At 45.5% G+C, this 24,703-nt stretch overlaps 1 protein-coding gene across 1 annotated transcript in view; it reads right to left on the bottom strand.

Annotated features, from left to right (window-relative positions):
- Positions 1-11,488, bottom strand: part of MARCHF4 (membrane associated ring-CH-type finger 4) — a 99,054-nt gene extending 87,566 nt beyond the window's left edge. The window contains exon 1 of the mRNA XM_080347105.1: positions 10,600-11,488. Within this exon, the coding sequence (XP_080203231.1) occupies positions 10,600-11,073 (474 nt within the window). The 5' untranslated portion in view covers positions 11,074-11,488. The remainder of the gene's footprint in view (positions 1-10,599) is intronic.
- Positions 11,489-24,703: the final 13,215 nt, after the last annotated feature.

Below are 24,703 nucleotides of genomic sequence, written 5' to 3'. Positions count from 1 at the left end.
AGTGATTGTTGGATCAAGAAGTGTCTTGGCTATGACAAACAGAAATATCTGCGCCTTTGCTATTATTAGCGATGTTTGTTCTCATTCTTCAGTCTGTGGCTAGGTGGCTATTTTCCCTTGGTATTTATCTGACTACCATTACAAAAATCTCAGTCCCTGTCCAAATCCACCCTAGGGAGTTAGAGAACATTTAATTCTACCTTTTGTACAACTCCTCCTAAATCACTGTAAAGGCTAAGTGGAGATCTTATTGCGGTCTTCAGCTACCTCAGGGAAAGGTACAGCAAAGAATGCCAGACTCTGCTCAAAGTTGTGTTGTTGTAAGACAGGAGGCAACAGACACAACTTGGAACACAAGAAATTCTGACTAGAAATCAGAAGAGAACATTTTCACCATGAAGGATATTCAAACATTGGACCAGGGGTCTAAAGACGTGAGTGAAATAACCATTCTTGGAGATATCCAGCTCTCAGATGGAGAAGGCCCAGAGCAACCTAACCTAGTCAGATCTGCTTGAGTCAGGGATTGGATAAGATGACCTCCAGAGATCCATGCATCTTAAATTATTCTGGGGTTCTGTGATTTTGTTTGACCTAAGATGTAATACTCAGAACTGCCACCTTCCCCTGACATTTGCATTGCTTGCCTGAGCACACCTCCAAACATATGAAGCTCTTGTCTGGCAACACCGAGAAAAAGGTAAGAGAAGAAATCTCTTGAATAGCTGCAGGATGGGAAGGCCAGGAGCTCTCCTGCAGATTTTCACATGTCTGCAAGAAGAACAAGAAATAAATCCATGAGGACTAGGAAGGAGAAAGCCAGTGGCAGCTGGGCCTATGAATAAAATTTTCCAAACGTGGCTTAAAGGTAGGTGACGGCACTTCTGCTATTATATGTCAGAGGAGGCTATGAACTAGTTTTTGCTAACTAGCTGAATCCCATGCATGTTTGCCCAGACTGAAAGTTTCTTGCTTTTAATCCGATATGGAATAAAAGTGTCTTCAAATACAGATTTTCTTCCATGAGGGAAATCTCCTCTGCCAGCCAGCCTGAAAGTTCCTGAAGCTGGTTTCTAAGGATGCACACAGTACACGGTCCTTTCTGTGACAGAAAAGACAAATGTTCATATGCAAAGATAGTTTCAGTTCTCTGATTCCCCAGGTTTTCTCCTTGGGCACTGCAACAATTTCCCATTGTTGAAGATTTTAAAATCAATATAGGATATTTCTTCTCCAGTCCATGCATAGCTGTGAACCTTCAAGCTTGAATTTCACTGAGGGAACTTATTTCACTGCTATTACAGACAAGTTCAGACTAGACAAACACAATAATCCCCTCTGGCCCTAAAGCTTGTAAGAATTCATCTCTCTTCAATGTTAAGGAAATGTTGAGGTTTTTATGTCCTAAAATGTGAACTCTTTAGGGCAAGAAAAGCCTTTCTTTCATTTCTTGGTGCAATATTTGACACACTGACATCCTCTAAAGGTTACCACAGTATTAAAATAAAGAATGGTCTAGAGGCCAGAAGCACCCATAACTTTATTTCTGCCTCTTGCGCAAACCCTCTATTTAATTGCTTAACTGCTATTCGTCTCTGATATAATATTTTATTATTACCTACTTTTCTTGGATGCTCATCTGATCTGTCTTAATGTTCTCTTAATATCACTTGGGATGGGATAATAATCTGCTTGTACTTCTCCAGCACCTTTAATACTGACAGGTCCTAGTGTACTTAACAAGGAGAGAACGAGAGGGAAAGTGCTTCATTCATCAGACAGGGTAAGGTCATGCATGATATCAGAGATGCTGATAAGAAGATCTGATGCAACTAAAAGTGCTGGGGTGTTTGGAGGGGCAGGTTTAGCCCATGGCCCTGTACTTGCAGAAAGTGCAAACTATCCTTTGAGCTCTAGTTCACACCTGCATTAAATTGCCAAGGTAGGTGATGTGATGTGTGTGAAACGTCAGCAGGATTCTCGTGTGCGATGCTGTATGTTATGCCTTCACCAGATCCATCCACAGGGCTTTCTTGGCTCTCTCAAAGTCTGGGAATTGGAGCAAAAAGCTATACAGGATCTACCTGCACAAGGACGGGTGACACTGATGAGAGGGGAAATGCACGTGGAAGTTCTCAAGGAAACCACTTTTTCCATCAAAATACCAGTCAAAGAAGTGATCTTCACACCTTGGTTTTGACTGAACTGAAGCAGAGTAGGCATTACATTGGGTACAGGCATTGTACTGGGAAGGTGCAGAAGAAGAAGGGCTCACAGAAATGAAGCCAGGAAATGAGGATCCGAGCAAGGGTATGTGCAACATGCAAGAAAGAAAACAAGAATCTGAGCACAACATGAATACACAGCTGGGAAGTGAAAGAATCTCAAACTGAGGGTAGGGTTAATGTCCTGAGTGACAGTGCTAGCACAAGAGGAAGGCAGAAAAAAGATGGACATGGAGGAAGACGCTAGATAGAAAAAATCTGAGCTGATGCCAGCGCATTCAATAACAGATGTCCAGGAGACAGAAGGAGATCTGGGGTTTGATTGAAGCAAATCAAGCCTGCAGAGCCAGCCTTAAGAGCTGACATAATGGAGGAAGTGGACGAGCTGGAGAAAGATGGGAAGGACAAGGAGAAATGAGCTTTGTAGGACACCATGAAGGGATTGTGGAGGAAATGTGAGTCACCCCATCAATGATAAAGTGATTGGAGAAGCAGGAGAGAAATGGGTGGTGGGGGCAACATTTCAGGCAGACTTTTCCTTCCAACTCTCCTTAGAAATAAAGCCAGAAAAGCTCAAGTCACTAATGACGTGGAAGAATCAATAAAGTTAAGGCTTTCTGCATCTGCAGGCCGACCTAGAAGGGACTGCTGCTACGGAGGAGAGAACTGAAGAAAAAAAGGATGCATTTCAGTAGGTCCATGGACAACTCTTCCACCAAGGCAGTAATGCCAGCTCACAGAGCTAAGACAGAGGAGGATAGGCCAGGAAACAGTTCTGAAGGACTTGGAGATTATATCGGCTCATGAGCTGAGTAACAATCAATAATCTTCTGCTGTTCCATAAACAGATAAATAGATAAAGAAATAAATAAGGTGTATAAATAAATTAATAACTTAATTAATTAAAAGGGCGGATGCCACCCTGGAATTAATGTTTTCTGTAAAACTCAAAACCTTTCTGCACTGCTCAGCACTAACAAGGACTCAGGTGGAGAATCATTTCCAACTTTAGACAGTGTTTTTAAAGCAAAACATGGACCATTCGGTGAGCATCCAGAGGATAACACCAAAGACAATTAGAGGTCTAGAAAACAAGTAATAAGAGCAAAACGGAGGATCAGGATTGTGTGGCCTAGAGAACAAGGAGTGTCATGGCTTTAGTTGTCACTTGAAGAGTCCTCAGAGAATGAATTTTTGCCATATTTACATGCTACTAATGGATAGTACCTTCAATTACTTACTGCTTGGAAAAAAGGAAATGGTAAAAATACTCCACTGTCCTCCTAATGGGCAGGGCAAGAAGAAATGTGCTGCAGCAGGAAGGATGGAGTCTCCAACCAGGATCATTCTTAAGAACTAGTTAGCTCAGCCTCTATCAGGATTTTGGATGGGTGGACTCACTGTTCTCTTGAGACCTGGGCATTGCCCAGTGCTTGGGCATGATCAGTGCATGGATTAAGTAATAAGCTACATCCACACAGTTCCAGAGGTTACAATGGTAGTCACAGGGAACAACTTCACAGAAGCTGCAGCTGTGGGACTGTCTGCATCCAGTGAGGATAAACACCTCCACATGCACAATACACTACAATGATAGGTTACCAGCTCTTGCTGTTTTTTCCTCACCAGAAGAAAGTGATCACTCATCACTCTCCCTGCCAACAATGTAATCAGTTCTACTGTAACCAGTCATCAATCAGAAAAGGACAAAAGGTCAGTTGTGAAAAGATGAGGGAAGCTAAAAAAGTCTTCAGCATCAAACAATTCATTTTAGGCAAGAAACCCTGATTAACAAAGGAAAAGGAGAAAGATAAAAAGTTAGCAAGCTGTTCTGTATTATCTGAGTCTGGTTTCCCATGGAAACCGTATCAGGTTGGTGGGGTTTGTTTGGGGTTTTTTTGTGTTTTGTTTTGTTTGTTTGTGTTTGTTTTGTTTTGTCTAATGGGATACACTTTCCTGTTAAAGCTTTTGCTCCAGCTGGGGCTCTGTCCTGCATGGACTCTACAGCGCAGTGAATGCTATAATCTCTCCCACAACAGGATCTTTCTAGGTTTCCTCTTCTTCATCCAGCTAGTTTTCATGAAACCTGCAGGAACTTAATACCTTTCAGATCTTTACTCTCTGCCAAATCTGGCTGAAATTGCCCAGTAGGTTTAGAGGAGGGATGATGAGCATAAGCAGCTGACACTGTTACATGGCTTTATTCTTTAACAATCAGCTATTAAAAGGGATGAAGTGGCCATAGCTATGGACCAATAATGATTATAGTCTATCTTATTATCTTACTCCAGGCATGTGCAGCAAACACACAGGACACACAGCATCACAGATTTTTGGCACAACCATATTTCTGACTTCTGGACTGGGCCAACCTTGAATGGAAAAATACCAGTGTGAGTAGAAGGCTGCCACACAGGAGGCCCTCGCTGGGAATGAATTTTTTCTTGAAAGACAACCTGTATGCAATTCAGTTTTGTATGAACAGCGCCCATCCGGGAGCAAGCGTCACCTTTGTGGAAACAACAGTGACTCTACAGATGCAAACAATGGAGCTACATGCTTTTGCATTGCTTGTTCTGTCACTAACTGACAACAGCCACTGTTAATCATTCCCTGAAATGTATATTTAAGAAACAGTGACACAAACAGAGACAAGTTCCTTCATGAAGCCTTTCACATGGGGAAAAGTGAAGGAAAAGAAAAACTGCTCCTCAGGCTAGCTGGTGGCAATGAAATAAATGGGTCAGGCATCAGAGTTTCAGCAGGCACAAAAGGTGAAAACCCTGTCTCCTGGAGCAATTAAAAGTCAATGGGATTAGTGGCCTTCACTATTATTTATAGAACCCCACTGTGTACACAATATCATTGAAATACAGGGATCAAGTCCCTGCTACTGAATGACTACCCTTTTGCTGTTCAAGTTAATGGGAGCTTTGCCAATCAACTCTGTGGCAATGGAGTCTAAATCTAAAATAGATGATATTCTGGGTTCTGTTCAGTTGATGGCTCAAGCAAAGCTTTTGCTGAAGCAAAAAATGTTCTGCTTGTGCAGTATAGATTTGATCCAGAGATAGATGAAATGGGAGAGTTAACTACAGAGACATTAAGATTCAAAATGGGAAGGCAGAGAGGTGGACTGAATGTCACAGGAAGCATCTTGTCTTCCTTTCTGTCATAAATTACAACATAGAGATTGAAATCTAAAAGGCTGCATCCTGGCATCTCTTAGTCTCCCATTTTAGCAGGACTGGCTGTTTTCCAATGAATGATTCTCCTTCTAACACCAAGTAAATAAATCCCGTGGTAACACACCTATGAAAAGGACACGGATGGGAAGCCTGTACTGTTATTATGTGATTCAACATGTTTGAAACCAGCGTCTCGGTGGCCTAGCCTTTCCTAAGTTTGCCTGGCTTGTGACGCTGATTGCACAGTTGTTTCTTCTTCCACTCATTTGTTGCCACACTCATGCCCCGAATTCTGCCACAGGCTGCCTTTTTTCCTCTTTGCCTCTCTCTAGAAAAGAGGTACCTGATTCTGCTCTATTTTATGATGCCGTAAATCAGAAACAAAGCTTCCCAGAGATTTTCTCCAGTCCTCTGTGCTGCTGAGAAACTGATCTGTAGAGTGGCGGTATTTTCTCGCTTGGTTGATGCCTTCTCTGCAGATACTACCAGGCAGGAAGCTAATGATGGCTTTTGCCTGTTTCTGTAACAGGAATGGGGTTGAGATTCTGACTTGTTATTTCAAGCAATGCATGCTTAAGACGACCCATTTGATGGTACCAACTATTCACTGATAGAGCCCCCAGGAATGGTGTGTTAATCCAGACCAAATAATTTAAGGCCACCTTAGGTCTAGAGAGGTCCTGAGCGTGGCAGGTGCCTACATGCTGAAGACATTACCCATGCATGAAATCCAGATGTGCATCTGGAGTGGCAGATCTCATTGGCCAGCAATGAGAGGCTGGTGAGCTGTGGGGCTGGAGACCTGCCCCAGGGCTCTGCTCCTCTTCAGTGTCACCCTGATCTCTAGACTGGCTTAACTGTGATGATTCTAGATATCCCTAATCACCACATGGCTCTACAATCCTTCATTAAACTTAGTCAGGTTCTTTGTCCTGCTAATATACTGTAACAAAGAGCTCCACAGCCTAATGACACATCACATGGAAATGCATCTCCTAATATCCATTGTAAGTTGTCTTCTCTTCCAATTTCCTCAAAGGTCTTCATGTTCTCTTATTAATAAGCTGGTGTCCCTAAAGTCTGGAGGGGACTTTAGTGGAAAGAATAGTCTATTTTCAAACATTTCTATTGAATACTGCGCTAAGTCCAAGCTAGCAGCCTGCAGGCAAAAAAGTGCACAGTCTGTTCTCTCTGATCCTCCTTAGCCAACCAGTCCTATCTGCACTGACTTTTCAAATCTCCATCTTTACGGTATTTTTCCCCAGAACAGAGAAATAGAGAAATGTAGACAGAAACTGACAGGTAAGAAAAGATGTACCCGCGCTCTAACTGACAATCTAACAAGCAATCCTTGAGGCACACTGATTTCCAAATGATCTCAGTTTCATTTAAGAACACTTTTCTATTTATTTTCAGCACAGATAGCACCAACTCTGAGCAACTACACCCCACCATACTGCTAACTCCTTGTGACATGGACAAACAGTTTATCTGCTGATGTGAAGGGACTTTTCACCCATGTCTTTTCATGCTACTCTCCATGACTTGCTTTCAACTTGGATCCATACCAAGCACTGAGAAACATTTGTGACAGCAGAGCTCATCTTAGTTTCTTTCTCTTGCAGAACATTGTCAGAGATCCAGGAAAGCAGACAAAATTCTGCAAACACTGAGCATTAACCAAAACAGAAGAAAATACTCCAGCATGTTCTTTCCTTCCTTCCTTCCTTCCTTCCTTCCTTCCTTCCTTCCTCCCTTCCTTCCTCCCTTCCTTCCTCCCTTCCTTCCTTCCTTCTCTTCCTTTTTTCCTTTCCTTTCCTTTCCTTTCCTTTCCTTTCCTTTCCTTTCCTTTCCTTTCCTTTCCTTTCCTTTCCTTTCCTTTCCTTTCCTTTCCTTTCCTTTCCTTTCCTTTCTTTCCCTTCCCCTTCCCCTTTCCCTTTCCCTTTCCCTTTCCCTTTCCCTTTCCCTTTCCCTTTCCCTTTCCCTTTCCCTTTCCTTTCTTCTTTTTCTCACTTTCTCCCCAGAGCTTTGGTGTTTAATCCAGGGTCCCAGAATTACCTGACAAAATGGTGCAGGACACTCACTCAGTGAAACCTTTCAAAATGTCAAGCAAGCACCCAAAAAAGAAATGCCATTACGAAGCTCGGAGTTCAGTCCATCAGCTTACTCAATCTTAAGCCCTCATTTTCAACAAAAGCAGTTGCCTCCTGCAACTGCCAGACGTGAGCAGACCTGGGCTTTTCAAGCCCTCAAAAGAGGAGCCCAGATGCTGTGATCACCTGGCCACCGGAGCCACTCTTTCCCATCTGCACCACTGGTTTCTCTCAAGTTATGTACAAGGATCAAAACAGTTTTACAATAATGATCTTTACTCCTTCCTACGGTCCTTAACACAGTTTTAAATGAAAGAATCAACTTACCCATAAGAACCACAAACAAACACGAGGAGCTTAAGACAGGAGCAACTGGGTAGCCTGAAGTATCATAAGCGCTGGGCAATAATAAATTTAAAATGAAAATCCCTACCAATTTTGTTTTGCATTACATATTAAGTAAGACCTACTTGAGAAGCCAGATTAGTAAAAAACCTTTTTGGCTGTTGTATTTTTTTTTTTTTTTTGCAAATCAAAACAGGATTAAAACTTCTTTTGGAGATTCACTGTCATTTTATCTGGGTAAATAAGCTTAGGGAGCCTAACAGTCAATTTATAATGAAGGCTTTTGTTCTTGGTACTGTGATGCAGCCCTGCAAATTTGCCGACAGCTGCAGTGGTTTCTGATGTTTTTGACAGGTAAATAAAACATTGTTTATATCTGTCATTGCTATTAATCTGCACAGTAAAGAACTAGCAATTATATTTTGTTTCCAAGTGGATAAATTTTCTTTATGAACTTGGCACGGTGGTACAGAATAATGTGCATTTATGACTTTTATAGTTGTGAAGGTCCAAAACATGAAGGGTCCTCACTCAGCTGTTGAGTTGGAAAACGAATGGGAAATAAAGGCTAAACCAGTAATAACCACCATAATAAAAAAGAACGAGGAATTCGGGATTCAGCACTATTGAAGTTTTATTGACTTCAAGGCCAAATAAACCAAACTGCAGGTCTCGACATCAGCTGCACTGACTGAGCTCTCAGTTATTCTGAACTGTACTTTTAGGAAGCTGTTTCAGGATCTGGCCATGCTTTAAAACCCCGTGATTTGGGCCTCCATAATGACTTGTGCTTCCCAGCCGCTGCAGGGCAAAGGGTTTCAGGTACTCCAGAAGACACGCAGTTGAAGAAAATATTACTTGTGGAATAAGGTACTGCTCAAGGACAAGAATCCATCTGTAAGTGTCTTATTGTATTGGTCTGAAACTGCGAGAAGCAAAAAAGAGAAATCCTGGTGAAACTCTATTAGATGCCAGTCACGTCTGCTCAGCCTCTCACGCAGGTAGGCTGGCAGATGGTCAGCAAATAGTCTCACTTTTACAATGCAACCTACACACGTTTTCAGTGTGAAAATTTGCATCCACTTATTGTCAAGCATCAATGTTCTCCAAGAAAGTGAGTTACCTCTATTTTAATTCTGCTTAGGCTCTATTTGCTCAGACATGGAAGCCAGTCTTGCAGGCGCTACATCTCGTGTGCACAGACAGAATGAGAAGCCAGGGAAGAGTACTAGAAATGTGGAATAATGCAAATTCCCAGGCAGGGAGTTGCATGGCTTCCAACTTTTAGAAGAGATAGGGAGGAGACAGTCAAGTTAGGAAAGCAAAGAGCATCTCTGAAAAAGAATTATTTCTCCACCCCCATCTAAAAGCCTATGGTGAAAATTGTGTCTCACATCATCAGTCAGCTGCATAAACCATTGGAGACAGCTACAGTACATTGAGCACCGAGCTGTGATCTATGGGACCCTCAGTATGACATATCCAGCAGGGCTGTGGATAGTCAGATGAGTTGATGGTAGGACCTGCTTCTCCCACAGAAGAACAGGAGCCTGTTCCCCACCCCACTGTCCCCATCACCGCCATCCTTGGACATACACAAAGGAAGACATGGTCACTGCATTACAGATGTCGGCACTATCCTTGGAACAGGCAAGATGTGTGCCAGAGCATGGCCACTCTCATATGAGCACTGGCTTTCCTTAGCAGGGCACGTGGGTCCATGAAGGGGAAAGAAGACATGGGGCAAAACCTGTTTTGCTCAGGATTTCAATGTATCACCTTACGTGCCAGGATCTGTGCCTAAAATGGCAATGGGTATCAGCCCAGTTAGCTTTATTGTGCAAGGATCCATAATTATCACAGGTAACAGGACTATCCTGAGTAATAAAGGCTATCCGTATATCTGCCACCTGCAGCTGTGTCACGATAGGTACAAACATTGCTGTGTATATCACTATAAGGAACTTCCCAGCCTGAAAATACATGAACTGCTTTTAATTGTCATTAAATAGGGAGAATAATGCCCCAGGGTGCAACCTTATGTTCTACTGAGGTTGTATTTGTTTCACTCTCTTAAGTAGTGGCAGGAAACTTCACTGGCCCAGCCTCAGTCTGTACCAAGGAGCACCTCAAGGCTGCAGCTTCAGCAGGTACAATTGTAAACAGCAGTTTTCCTTCTCCAGGTAGTGCACTTGGGAGCATGGGAGCAGTGGCAAACCTGCAGAGCTCCTACTTGCTGTCTTGTGGGAAGCAATGATGAGGTGGGGCTGCCTCCTGCCACGTGTTTGTACAGACTGAGGTTGTATTTTTAAAAGCAAACAGCACATTAAACACGTCCTTTGGATCACGTCTGGGATCACCGCAGTAGGGCAGCCACAAGGCGAAAAGCCCCCCTAACCAAGGTGCGCTCTGCTCCACAACGGAGTACACGAGTCCCTGCCATGCCACAGCCGCGTGGCACTGAGGCTGGGCATGGGTGCCCAGGACAAGGCTGCTGGGCAGCAGAAGGGGACAGAGCCGGCTTCTACCCCACATTTTCCTGGCAAACACTGCAAAATTCCGGAGCCCAGGGCCTGAGCAGAGGGCAGAGCCCCTCTGGCTTTGGAGTCCTGCAACAGGCAGACCCCCGCAAGCAGCAGCCTCCAGTTCCCCCAGGCTGGAGCAATGCTGCCATCGGGCGAGCCAGCCTCCCGCCGCGGCCCGTCGTCGTCCCCCCCGCCCCAGCACCCACCGTCCCCGCGGGCTCACCTGCTCGGGCCCCTGGAAGCAGATCCTGCAGAGCGGGGTGCGGATGCCGCTGTCGACGCTGCTGCCCAGCGAGTAGCGGTCCTCGGCCTTGCCCTTGCCGAAGTCATCCGAGGAGGTGCTGCTGGGCAGGGAGGCGGGCGGCTCCCCGGCGGGGCTGCCCCACTCCTCGGCAGCTGGGCTGCCCGCTCCGCCGCCCGCCGCCGCCGCCGCCCGCCAGCCGGGCCCGCGCCCCCCGGGCGGTGCGGCCCCCGCCGGGCCGCCCGCCGCCGCCTCTGCGCCGCCGGGCATGGGGAGCGGCGGCGGCGGGGAGGGCGGCGGCGGCGCGGGGGGTCTCCGCAGCAGGAAGACCTTCAGGTCATTGAAGAGCATGCGGCAGCGGCACTTGAGGAGGCCTTGGTTTCGCAACATCTGTCTCGGACGGAGGAGCCCGCAGCAGCAGTAGCAGAAAATGACCGCGCCGGGTGGTATTAACATGTGCCTTTCCTTGGCAGGCGGGGACGGGGTGGGAAAGAAAAGGGCAGGAGCCGGGCGCCCCGCGGCCGGGGGGGCTCCGCTGCAGCCTCAGTGCCTGGGGGGGGCTGCGCTGGCCGGCGGGGAACAGACAAAAGCAGAGCCGGAGGGCGAGGGGTGGAATCCCCAGCAGCCCGCTGAAATCCGCCGAGGACGACAATTAATAAATAAATAAGCAAAACCTAAAAACCACAAAAAAAAAAGAAAAAGACTCCGCGCTCCTGGAGGATTCTCGCCCCCGCCCCCCCTCTCCACAAGTTTGTTTAGAAATCAGCGGGAGGAGGAAATAAATCTCCCACGCCCGAGGGGCCGGGGCGGCGCGATCGGGAGAAAGCCCCCGGTGGGCTCTCGCAACTCCTAAGCCTGTAAAAAAGAAGGGTCCACGTCTCCGGCGGGTGTGGGGACGAGGGAGAATATGGTTCTTTCGACAGTATTTTGCATCTCAAATGATTTTCCTTTTTCTTCTATTTTTTTTTTCAATTAAAAAATAAAACCCGATCACACAAGACCCGGTGTGCACCCGGGCGAAATAGCAGCCGGTCTGGCTATCAAAATGTAAAATCGGTAGCTGTTGTTATTATCAAAATTGCCTTTTTGACAAAAAAGACCTTCACATTGTTTGTGGGAAAACACCCTACGTTTCCAACACTGTACTCCCAGGTGGCTTCAGATTTTACTGTTGCCTTTAAAAGATTTCATTGTAAATATTAAAAGTCCTGAAAGAAATAATTAGCATTCAATGAGCTTAATCCCAGATCCACTGAGATAAATATGTTTATATATATAATATATATATATCATATATATTTATATATATATATTTTTATATTCTGACCTTCTCTATTCCAGCAGCTGTCTGGACCACACCAAAAAAATCAGAGCGAAATTGGTGAGGGAAGGTGGCTGTATTATTCCCTAAGCTGTTACCATCCTGGACCAAAAAAAAAACCAAAACCGTTGAAATCGGATCTATTCTTCGCAAGTAATTGACCGCGGAAACGTGGATCTTACATGGTCACGTTTCCTTTCCTCCTTTCACAAAACACGAACATCATCAAATGCATTGGCAGCTTGTACAGACCATTGTGGATGGCGAGGCGACCAGGGCTCTATCAGCAATTGCAGGGACCTCCTTTTGATGCATTGGACGAGGCTCCTTCTTTCTCTCCACCACCGTCCCCACCTTCATTTTCCTCCCCTTCTGTCCTCCTCCTCCTCTGACTGTTGTTCTCTCTCACAGGCATTGACATTCAAACATCGCAAGTCTGTCGCACTCTCGCTGGCAGGAAAAAAAAAATCGGAGCAGATAATTCTCTTCTTCCTCCTAAAAGGCTCGGATGGAGCACAATGCACCAGACACACGGGGCAGCATGGCTTATTTTTCATGCGGCTCCTACCGCTTTGGCAACATCAAGCTGGTGTGTGCCTGTGTGCCTTTCTCCCTCAGCAGCAGCCTCCTCTCTGCTCTCCCATCCGGCTTGCCGTGATGATGTTGCTGTTGCTATCTCCCTTGGATGCAATGGGGAAGGCAGATTGTTTGCAGTGCAAGCGGGGATTTGCGGGAAGGGAGGGGTGGAACGTGGCCGGGCTCTCCTCCCTCCCCCGGCTTAAAAAAAAAAAAAAAAAAAAAAAAAAGGATAAGAAGAAAAAAGAAGCAAAAAATGCGGGGGGCGGGGGAAGAATTAGAGGAAGAAATGTGGCCCTCCCCAACCTTTGATGGCCCGGGCTGCCGGCTGCCTGCAAGAGCCCACGCCGCGGAGGCCGGGAGGAGGGGCGGGGGAAGGGGCTGGGCGGCCGCTGCGGCTTCAGCACCACGAGTCGCGGACAGCTCCGCCGGGCGCGGGCGGGGCTCGGCGGCTCCGCGCTGCCCCGCGCTGCGCGCCCCCGACCCGGCGCGCCCCCGTCCCGGCGCGCCCGCGGGCGGGCAGGCCCGGGGCCCCCGCAGCCGGGCCCGCCGAGCGCAGGCTCCGCAGGGGCGGCCCCGCCGCCTCAGAGCAGCCGGGAGGCAGCGGAAGCTCTGCGCTCCGGCGCGTTTTCAGGCGGGCTTTCACCTCCCACCGGCCGCTGCGGGGACCTGCGAAAAAACGGAAACTTTCAGAGGTGATCGAGTGTGGGGTGATTTCTTGGGCGATGGTGACTGCTTTATGGGTTCCCAGCAGGAAGCCAAAATCCCACTAACAAACTTTTCCCTAGCAGATTAATTAGTTGCAGAGGATTTCACGGTTTAATAGCTATGATAATCAATAGTTTTTCTTTTCACTCCAGCAGTGCTTGCTCGCTGATAGATTTGTTTTGTTTCAGTAGTGTATCTTTGAGTAGAAATATGTGTTCCTTGTAGCCCAATGAAGGGTAAATATGACTGAACACTATTGCTTAATTAGAGATTTGCTGAAAGTAACCAATAGCAGCCAAAGCTGATAGATTTTACACTCTTCAACCTATTTGAAAAATTCAAATTGCACCTTTTCTTTGCAAACATCAGCAGAGCTGGCTTTCCCCATGTTGCCCTGCTATGTGTGTCCATGCAGCCCCATCCAGCCTCTGAATACAAGAGGAAAATTAGCTCTCCACTGGGACTTTGTCTTTGCCATCCCAGCTACAACAGCTGACAAACGTGCTGAGTTTGATGTGGACCAAAAATTTTGATGATACAGATGATATGAAGGTTTCTAGTCTGGATAGTGTCAGTGCAATGTCTCAGCTCAGGGACAAGTTGAACATCTGCAAGATGGGACACACCTTTCAGTGACACAGAGCTGGGCCTGGGTCTGACATCATGTCAATGCCATTGAAATTTTAGGCTCCATAATCTGGTTTCTCCATAGGGTTTCCTCAAATTCCTGCTTCAGCAGGATATAGCGTGCACCAATGCGGAGGCTGCGTTCTCTAGCTGGTCTGTGCCTAGGGCCTTCATTGGCAGTGACCCAAGACTTACAGCTGACAGACAATCTAATGTCACTCAAAACTTGTGCTGGGCCCTAGACAATGATTTTAAATTGTCTCCCTCAGAATAAGACGTGACATGCATAAACCACTGTGCCATGATCAGCAGAGGAATCTATGTTGTTACCTAATTAAAAAGGGAGCAAAACTGATTATTCGCTACAGGAAAATGAAACCGGCACATGCAATTAATTTCCAGCAAATAAATTACACATTGGGATGCTCTAAAGCTAAAACATTCATCACTGCAGCCTGCCATTTCTCAGAAAAGCTGGGCAGATTTGCCAGTGTGGCTCTCTACGACATATTTAAAGCTCCTCAGAATTTCACATGTGTCTAATGGGGTCATTAGAGAAATAATAACGGAAAGAGCATTTTAGGGACTTCCTGAGCATGAGACAGGCTGGCTAGAGGCTGAGTCTCTGTGCCCATGCTCCAGGATGGCTTTCCATCCCCCTTGCTTTTTATTGCCCTCATCTTCTTGTCTTGATGTTGCCAACATTTTTAGAATGGTTCCATCAATAACAAAATTGGAGAAAAATATATTGTTGTCATCCCTTGCTTAGGTAAAGCATCTTTCATTCCTCCCTCCTGCCCATGCCTGGTTTTACAGAAAGGATATGCTCAGGGTAGGGGAGATGTTTGTATTATACTCTGGGTTTTAATGTATGGGCTGTGTGCCCAGACACTTGAATTGCTGATAAATGTGACAAAATAAATAAAACAAATAATAAATCGGAGGTGCTCCCTATGCTTCCCGGAGGTGAGTGTGTACTATTATTCCTCTTTCGCTAAACAGGACAGTGGCCAATGTTTTCACACTTGGAGGCTGCATCCAGGTCCCCTGGTATGGATCAAGGTGCCTTGCTTAAAATGCTCGCCCTAGAAGGAGTTGGCTCAAGACACTTTGGTGAGATCCCAGTGAGAGTAGGGGGCTGTCAGGAGGCCAGTGCAGCCTTCCTAACTATGCTCCACAGGCAGCAATGTGCAGCTACTGATGGGCAACACCTTCTCCTTTTGCAGAAGGGTCTGTTTCTGGGAGTTTTGATGCTGTGTCTCTTGAACCCACTAATAGTCATGAGGCTAATGTTGGGTGGAAACCTACTAGAGGCATCAGCTTGGACACACACTACCCCTGCCCTCCTCAGGTACAGGAAGAGGAAGAAAAAAACTTGGATCCATCAGCTGAGAGTGGAGAATTGGTTCCTCTTGATTGGGCACATCTGAGCTACTGATTGGGAAAGCAGAAGGGGAGATGCCCAGGCATCCCAGCACAGACCTGCATGCCTGTTTGTTATAAGTCCTGTATCAGGATGGGTACAGGTGTCAGGCTGCAGGTTACTCTCATAGCAGATATTTTAAGTCTGGTCTTCCAGGGCAGAGTGTGGGCCCACTGGCCCTTAGCTACCACCTCAACAAGGAGGAAAAAAGTATTGCCTGTTTAGATGCCTTCTCTTCACCCCCCTGTACAAGCCATCGCCCAGTGCAAACGGGGTGGAGGAAGGAAGGAAGAGGGTGGCTTGAGCTGCAGTGTTACTAGATCTGCCTATGTGGCAGTCTGATATAAAATCATATCAGAAATTTTTTTTTATGTTGTTAGGTCAGAGATTTTTAAAATGGCAGAGACAGTGAGAAGGCAAACACAAGCAGAAAAACTCTGTGTAAACTGCAGCCAAACAGCCTGAATGCAGCATACTGGTCATTGTGCACGAGTTTGTGAGAGACACACAATATAAATGCTGATGTGGACTGCCAGGATCAGAGCACCAGAAAGCTATCAGAGAAACATCCCTTTGTGTTTTCCATCTCGTAGAAAGTAAACAGTTACCTAAACCCATTTTTATGCCCACCTACTTGGTCAATAGCTACACTGCACCTCCTGCTCCACTTCCAGCTCCTTAATGGTGCAGAGAAGCTTTGATTGCCATGGCCTGGGCCCCATCTCTCTGGCAAACCATGACTTCAATCCATCGGAGGTTCCTTCTGCTCTCTTGGTGATGGGGAGCTGCTCATCAGCTGAGTACCCTCTGATTGCTTGTCACAGCCAGACTTCCTAGTTCTTTCTTCTGGATGGAGATACTAAATAAATTTCAAGTGATGTAATTACCATAACTCAGTTGATGAAGCTTGTGGGCAGGCACAGCCAGGGGCTGGAGGGAGCTCTGTCATATTTTCATTGGTCTTTCTTTCTTTCTGGGTAGTTGCAAATGTGCCAATGCAAAGGATGTTGCTCCTGGGAAGCCGGGCTCAGCAGGTGGAGGTTATGCATCCTCCAAGCATCCAGAAATAATCCATGTATTGATTGGAATGTTCTTCTCAAAGGAGATCAGAAATAATTTCTGGAGTGCTGTGCTTTGGTGTCTCCCCTGCCTTGGGCTGCAGCAAAAAGCACAGTACCCTGCACGCAGGGAGTCCCTGTGCTATTGCTTTCTCCCGAAGCAGGGACCGAGCTTCCACTCGCTCTCCTTCTGCAAGGATCGTGGTCCGCCTCTGAGCTGATATACAGCAAATTTTTCTACTTCCATGGCAGTGTGCTCTCTGCTAAGGGAAGAGAAGGAATTGTTCTCTTTTTTTTAAAAAAAAAATGAGGCATGTCCTTCAACAGGAGCCCAAGCAAAGAAGTATGACTGAACATCTTTTTCCTTGGGTGTAGGAAGAAATCCTGGTCTTTGTTTTATTGAGCTTTCTTTACAATCAGTCTGGAGGCCAGTCAATGTGCGGGAGTATGTGAAAGAGATGATACAAATGCTGATGAAGACAGCCCCTCCTTTCCTCCTTAGGATCTAGATTTCAAATTCAAACCTGCAAAGCCACAGCATTTCTCTTCAGAAGTAGACAACCCCGAATGTAGAGCTTTCCTGGTAGCAAGTCCCACACTAACTCCTACAAAAGGAACTCCTTCTCCCCTTGGGTGACTAGTCAGAACTGTGACTTGAATAGAGCAGCTGCAATAGATGGTGCATTTCAGGATATCTTCAGAAGGCATTTAGCCAAATGATGAGTGGTTTTAACTATCCAGGAATGCTGTAATTGTCATGAAATCCCAAACCTAAATGGACCTGGAATTCAGACATTTTAAAAAAAAGAGAAAGTATATAATCACAGGTCCCTTGGATATTTCCACTACTCTCCTGAGTCAAGTCAAATTTGTTTCAAGTCTCTAATTGCATTCTCAGATGTATGTTATTTTAGTGGCACGCAACAGTCCTAGAACCAACTCTTACTTGTCTGACATGGGATTTAGAGAAAACAATGTTGTTAAACAAGCTCATTAGTGGCTGATCCTGAGAGATGTGCCATGCTCTCCAAATCAAGGTGAACTGAGAGGATCTAGCATGTCGTCAGGCAATTGCTTAGCTACCAAGATTCATGACCAGGCACAGTAACACTGAGGATATTCCCCTTAGAACCATCACAATTATGCTGTGGCACAACATTGCCATATTCAGATTAAGCAAACAGGAGCAACGTTGTATGGCAAGACAATGTCTGTCCTCAGAAAGACCTGTTTGTGGCACAAAATGGTCATATGTGGTGACACCATGCCAGGAAGTCCAGGAGATTAATCCTGTGAATCCTGTGCTGAGCTGAGATCCCTTTTGAGCTGCAACTCTGCTTCAGTATAATCAACAGCTTGAACATTTGAGACTCTTTCCCCAAATTCTTACATATCTCTATATCAGGATTTAACTTCTTAGGCTACCCAGATAATTTCCTGAGCTACAGCAGCTTGTTTCTAAATCAGCAGGCAAATATACACATGCTGCATATGCCTTCAATGCAGACAATGAAGCCACTTACAAGCCTGATAATCTTCTTGGTTTCATCAGCAGTAGACAAGTTTCCATGATGGCAGAGGCCAAGGTCCAGGCAAGAGAAGAAGACCATTTTATGTGTCTCCTAAGTGACCCTCATTGCAGATAGTGGGTCTTGAGATGGGAGGGGAGACTAGAGGTCCAGGAATGGCAATTCAGTGAAGAACATTGTAGGAGGACATCCCGGTTTACCCCTCTGCTGAAGAAGCATCCACAACATGCACCAGCTTCACACCATTTTCACAGCAGGAACAATCAGGAGGTTTCCAAATCTGCCTGGAAATGTCAAGTGCAAAACACTGGGATAACACACAGCTTATTAAGGTTCTGTGTTGCCTCTCCCTCTTGCCCTGAACATGCTCCAATGCACATCAGAAATACAGGGAAGCTCAAAACTGTCATGAATAAGTGCACAAAGATTTCACTGGCAAGTGTCGCTCTCCTTAGTGGATTCTCCCTACACCTTTGCACAAAGGGCAAGCACGTGTCTGCTTATGGGCAAGCGCAGTGCCTGTCGATGAAAGAACCGAGGTCTCCATCAGAAAGAGATAAGACAGAGATAAGAGGATAAGTGTGGATTTAAAGGCAGGGTTGTTGGAGATGGAGTGCTGCCAGGAATGCAAGCAGAGAGAAATGGAAGTGCAGTGAGTGGGAAAAGTTAATGGATTTACACCAGTGGAAACAGGACTTGATTTTCGACCATCACACTTCTAAGGAGGGTCCCCCAATTGTACATTAGAATGGAAACCTTGTTCTGAAAGGGAGGTCCTGGCCTCGCATGTGGCCCAGACACAGCATTTGAAAGGCAGCTTGAGCATCGCACTGACACACTCTGCCAGGACCTCAGGAACGCATAAAGTGAAAGACTGTCACGTCCAAATTATGGCCTAGATCTACTGCTTCCTAACAGACTTTATGTTAATTAAAGGAAGAATTCAAAACCATATAAATTTTCTTACCAAGATAATTAATTGATTTAGAAGTTTATGTAGTTAAAGGGTTTTGTAATTACATTTTATGGCAGAGGGAGCATTTTAGGGATGGATGCTGTCAGGTGCTGAACATCTCCATGAAGGTGCTGAGCACCTGGGTTTCCCAGTAGGCTGAACCCTCCCTTCTCATGAGCTGGAAATCCCTTCTGGTCCTTGGGGTCATGCAGCTCTTAATGACTTGGCCCCAGTAGACTGAACTATTCAGTCTTACAGCCCCCAAATTAAACCCTCAAAAGCACTTGCTTCTGAGCCAGCATCTGCATGCAGGCAGCAATTCCCTGCTGTTGAGGGGGCTTTTCCCTCCTAGCAGGCTTTAGCTCTCTCTGGAGATACAGTTTTTTAACCCCCAGGTCAGATGCAGTTGACTGTGGTGGTGGGCTAGCTCTAATGCCAGCTCTTTCCACTTTAAGACTAATGCAGTTTCTCTGGATCTTCCACCCAGACAAACACTTGGTCTCATTCAAGAAGATGGGGATACACAAGCTGTTAACCCCAGGAAACACTTTCCTCCCCATGTCACCCTCAAACTCATATCCCTGCCTTCCTGACTTGTCCTGCAAGGGCATGAATAAACTCCTGAAAGCACTTAAGCTAGGTAGGGAGAGCTACAAGCCCTTTGATTTGCATAGGGAAACTGAGGCACAGGCAGGCAAAATCCCTCATTCGTGTCAGCAGCGAAGCCTACGTAGGGACCTAATTCACCTCACAGCAGGACTCTCTTCTGAGAGCAATTTGCACATCTTTGTGTGATGTGCAAATAAACACACACACAATATATATGTTTTCCTTCCCTCTTTATGACTGTATAATCACACAATCTTTGCTCCATGGAAGTTTGACTGCTGCTGTTTATTGCCCCCTGGAAACAGGATGACAACAGCCCACAGCTCCTCCACAGCAGCTCACAAAGGTCTCTGAAGAAAAAGAATTATGCCCATCAGAAGCAATAAACAGCAGGAATGGTAGAGTGACTAAGCACCAAAGATCCTGCATTTGTGTAGAAACTAGCAATGAGAAGGAGGAAAGGATGCCCTGGAGGATACACAATGCCTTAGGAAAACAAGTTTCCAGCATGTTCTAAAAATGAAGGCTTCCCTGCAGAAGACACAGACCAAATTTGAACCTGATGCCACCCTTGAGCCTGCTCATGGTCCTGGGCAAGGCTTCCATGCTGGGCATGGAGGCCAGCAAAGCTTGACAGCACAGTGCTTCAGCTTCTCCTCACTTACCCCTGGAGAAAGGATGGGCACTCAAGCCTGCCATGGTCCAGCCAGAGGAGCTGGTGGCCATTGTTTCCCCTCCTTCCAACCATCACCCTGTACTAGCACTGTGGCCATGTCATGAGTCTTTGCCCAGGTAACCTGCACAGGAGGATGCACTGGGCAAGGTGGGCTTAGCCCACTGCAGGACCAGCTTTTGCCACCAGCAGAGTATGGTGTCACTCTGGGAACGGGCCTGGGCCTGCTGAGACCCAGAGGAAGGTCACACGCTGGCAGGACTGCAGGAACGACTGTGCTTATGTACATTATGATGATGAGGAGCTGCTGCTGGCATATACTAAAGGAAGCCTGTGGCTGGAGTCCTGGTCATCCAGGCAAAGGGCAGAGATGGCAGACCAATGATCTCTTCCTTGGCACACTGCTTTTTCAGTTACATGGTGGCACTACACAGAGGGGATGAGCTTCCTCTGGGCATATCAGCTTACTGGAAAACTACAAAATCACAGGAGAATTGGCCTAGAGTAACCTGAGATATATCCTTCTCCTGCCCTCCCTCATGTAGTTTGGGGGCATGATACCAGGAGACCTTGCAGAGGGAGGTGATGTTTCTTCTGTCTGAAGTCATCATGTGTTGGGACTCTGCTGCTGAGCTCCCCCCTGTTAGGCTCTGATGCCCTTTGGGGAGCCCTGATTTAGGCTGGTGAGGATCAAAACAATGATGGATCTCAGCACAGGAAACCATCCACCTGGTCTCTTTTCTCTGAGGCAGAGCTGCTCCTGCAGTGTCATTGGCAATATGCACTCCCACAAAATTGCTGTCCCAATGAAATCCAGACGTATACACGAAAAACAATTAATCTCCTTTTATTTTCTTCCCTGACCAACCCCTTCCTACATTTTTCTTTTTGATTCATTTTTATGTTCAGTGGTATAAATTTTCCAGGTCAGTGCTTAGTCCCCTGTTTGTGTGTTATTAAACATACCAGCAGACATATGCAGAGGGATGAGAGGAGATCAAGTGCAAACCAATCCATCCTGCTGACACTTTTATTTATCTATTTTCTTTCACCGTCTGCATGTGTGTGTGTGCATGCGTGTGCACTGAAGATCTCTCTGCTTGCAACTGTAGCTTTCCCCTTTGCTTCCTACTGCCCTGCTGTCCATCCTCTACTGGTCATCTAGCATTGCCTCTAAAAAAAAAAAAAGGAGACTAATGTACCAAATAAAAGCAACGAAGGGGTTGTAAGTGCTGATGCAAGATGCCAGGGTGACAGTGAGGAAGCTGGAGCCATCTGCCAAGCCCAGACTCAACACCAGTGGCAAAGCTGCCCTGCTGCCGGGTGCATCAAGGGCTCCCAAGCGAAAAGCACCAGCGTCCGCAGCTTGAGCTGAGCTCTGTGGCTGAAACATGCAGATGCACATTGTCTGTGGATCAGGCAGAGAGAGGAACTCTTAACACACATTGACTATTAATATTTCATGGTCCTGACGTCCAGCAACACACACTGAGAGGAGGTTCTTCTAGGCTCACATTTAACCATGCCCTTCCCACCGAATGTGCAAGCCAAGGGTAATGGTGGCACACTCTGGACTCCTTTGCTCACTAGCCCTGGGCCAAGACCCTGATTTTTTCACTGAGTCTATATCAGCAGTAACAATTTCTACTCTCCTCTGACCCAAGATGGTTCTGAACCATGAACTACAGGCAAAGCAAAGGCAGCGGCTGTTAAGTCTCTCACTTATTAAATAATTTGAATAATCTCCATCTAGAGTATTTATCTTCTCCAGTGATCCTGTTTTCTAAGAACTAAGCCTCAAGAACTCATGACCCACCAGGTATTTGCAAAATGGCATGCATTCAAAATGCATTTATTTTATAGAAGTGGTGTTATCACACAGTGAGCTTGTTCCTGGAATGAGCATTGCTTAGGAGCTGTCAATACTTCAATCTGATTTATGCAAACAGTGTTCTCTCTCTCTTTTTCCTCTTCCCTCAAATAAGCACTAATAAGTTCTCAACCTGGACAAATCCCAGGCAGTGGGATCAGTACCTGGCAATATATCAGCTTTGTTGCTGAAATCAGGGATGAAGCAGTGACAACTGAAAATGTTTCTCCCATTTGTTTTTAATTCTGCTTGCAAATAGCTTGGTGCCTGTCTGAAGTATGACTGTCCTAGAGGAATACACTTCATTTCTTATATTACTGTGCACCACTTAAGTAATTAATGAAAGTCTGGAAAATCTATAAAAAAGTTGGTTGCATCCACAGGGAACATTAATACTGTTTGGTGTCATGACCATGAATAAAACCTGACAGCATGTGCAAATTTAGAGGGAACTACCTGTTCTGCTGTTAAGAGATCAAGTTCAGGTGCTGCATCAAATAATTTTCAAGACCTGGTCTTTAACTTGTCTGTGGACTGGAAAATATTTGCAAGGCATATGGGGGTTAGTCTTTGTCCTCCAGGACTCAGTTGTCACTTTACAACCATATGATGTATTAGACATCACTAGACATGAATGTCACTGCTTTTAGCTTCAAATTTTGTCAGCATGATATTGTGCTGTGATGCAGTCACAGTCAGCATTTGACTTGATTTGTGCATTGCTTCTCAATTCGCTTCAGGAGGGCTTAGGGTCCAATTCTGCAAAAAGAAACCCTGCAAATGAGGAGAGTCACCCCAACCACTTACAGACCCAAGCCCTTTGCACCCAGCAGGATGCCTTCTCAGAGCAGAGGGAAGCACCACCCATCCCGGCAAAATCGTATGGAAATGGTGGCCATAACCAAACGTTACCTGACATCAGAGGCAATGCTTGATTTCCCTGTGTTACAGTGAATCCAGACGGACAACAGGGAAAGAAACAAGAGACTTGCTGAAAACCCAGCTGCTGCTTCTGAGCTTGGATTTTCCAGGTCAATACATTTCAAAATTTTTTCCACTGATAAAAAAGAAGGGAAAACCTCACTCTTCCACACTCAGTCTTGAATCTAGCTCCAGCCAGACAATTTTAAAAGGACTTTGTTGCCCATTAAAAGAGAAGACCCACTCCCAACCCATACTTCTTCACTGTCCCTTGATTCAAGGCTGCCCCAGAGCAATGAGCAGCTTCATCACCGTCCCTCTAGACAGTCATAGTGAAGGTCTAAATAGCAAAGGTGGGGTTTGGAGCATGGACATCTGCTTTCTAGGACCTGGATCAAGAATTGTAAACTCATTTCACATACACCAGTGAACAGCTGTCAGAGAGCAACAGCTTTCAGCCCTCATCAACCTAAACTAAACACAGGCCAAGAAGTTACTGGCAGGAGACTCCAAATTCATGGATGTCTCCCGAAGCATTTCTGTCCTCAGCAACAGCAGCGTAATCTCAGATTAATACATCAGATAATCTGGAAAATTATTCTATCAGCAAATATACATATGTATACATGTACAAACTCAATGTGTGTACTGTCTGCGTGTGTGTGCAACCTCACACGACAAAAGAGGTCCAATCAGAAAACTCTCGCATTTTTCTCCTTTCCTAATACAAGAGCTATGGAGCAACCACTAAATCTGAAAGATGGAAAATGTCAAATAGACCACCAGGAATAGCTGTTGTTACAACACATGATCCGCAAGTGAAATATATGGTCTCAAGATGTCACCCAGGATCAAACTGCATTTCACAGTGGACAGTTATGTGATAATCCCGTGATCTACCATCTAAAACATGGATCTGCTCCCTGGTATAGACAAAAGAAAGGATTCACTGCATAACCATGCTGAGTGGGTAAGCAGTTCCTTTGTTCTTGTATAATGAAGCTAAATCTCATCATCTTCTATTGTTATAACTATTGTGTTTTGTAACTCTTTTTCGTGGACAGAAATATTCCAAACACTAGTTTCTTGAGTTCTAGAAGTTACAATTGAGCTTAGACAAATCTTTGCAGCCCTGAAATCATGACATGAGATCTGTGGATCCTTCATGAATGTTTCTCAGGGCAGTGCAAGACTTGCCCTCCCAATGTCAGACAAAACTGATTCCCTAGATCAAATGTGAGCTTGTAATTGAATCTGGACATATTCAGCCATATGACAAACACTAAACCTGCTGCTTGGTGTACAATATATAATGTCTAGGTTTAGTTATAGCCCCACTGGGGAAAGGACAACTCTTTTTATTCACCCGTAAAGAACCCTGCATGCCTGTGCTACCACAGGAATAAAAAAATATTAATTGTACTACCCATCCCTTGAGCTATTCATGTCACTTCCTTCTCCCCCACCACCCTATATTAAGCCTTTTAAAGCTGAAAGTGGCTGTAAATCTTTCTAAATGCCAAAGGACCATTTTGCTAAAGCATTATCCATCTTAACATCATGTCAGATTTCTGAATGAGAATGACTTCTTCAGTAGGAACAAGCCTATAACTTATACTGCTTCTCATTTCCTGAAGCACTGGAGTTGTGCTGCTCCCTAATGTTATTTTATTAAGATGCGATTTGTCATTATACTGCTGAAAACAAGATAAAATGCAGGCTAATTAAATTCCTTATTTAACTTCATGAGCATCTGCTTTCTGTAGTCACATTCTTTTAAACAGAACCTTTGTAGCTGTTTCTCAGGATCTGGCTA

Source organism: Nesoenas mayeri, assembly GCF_963082525.1.
Source record: "Nesoenas mayeri genome assembly, chromosome: 6".
Taxonomy (NCBI): Eukaryota; Metazoa; Chordata; class Aves; order Columbiformes; family Columbidae; genus Nesoenas; species Nesoenas mayeri.
The sequence above is the reverse complement of the archived record's forward strand: the minus strand, read 5'-3'. Positions and strand labels throughout refer to the sequence as shown.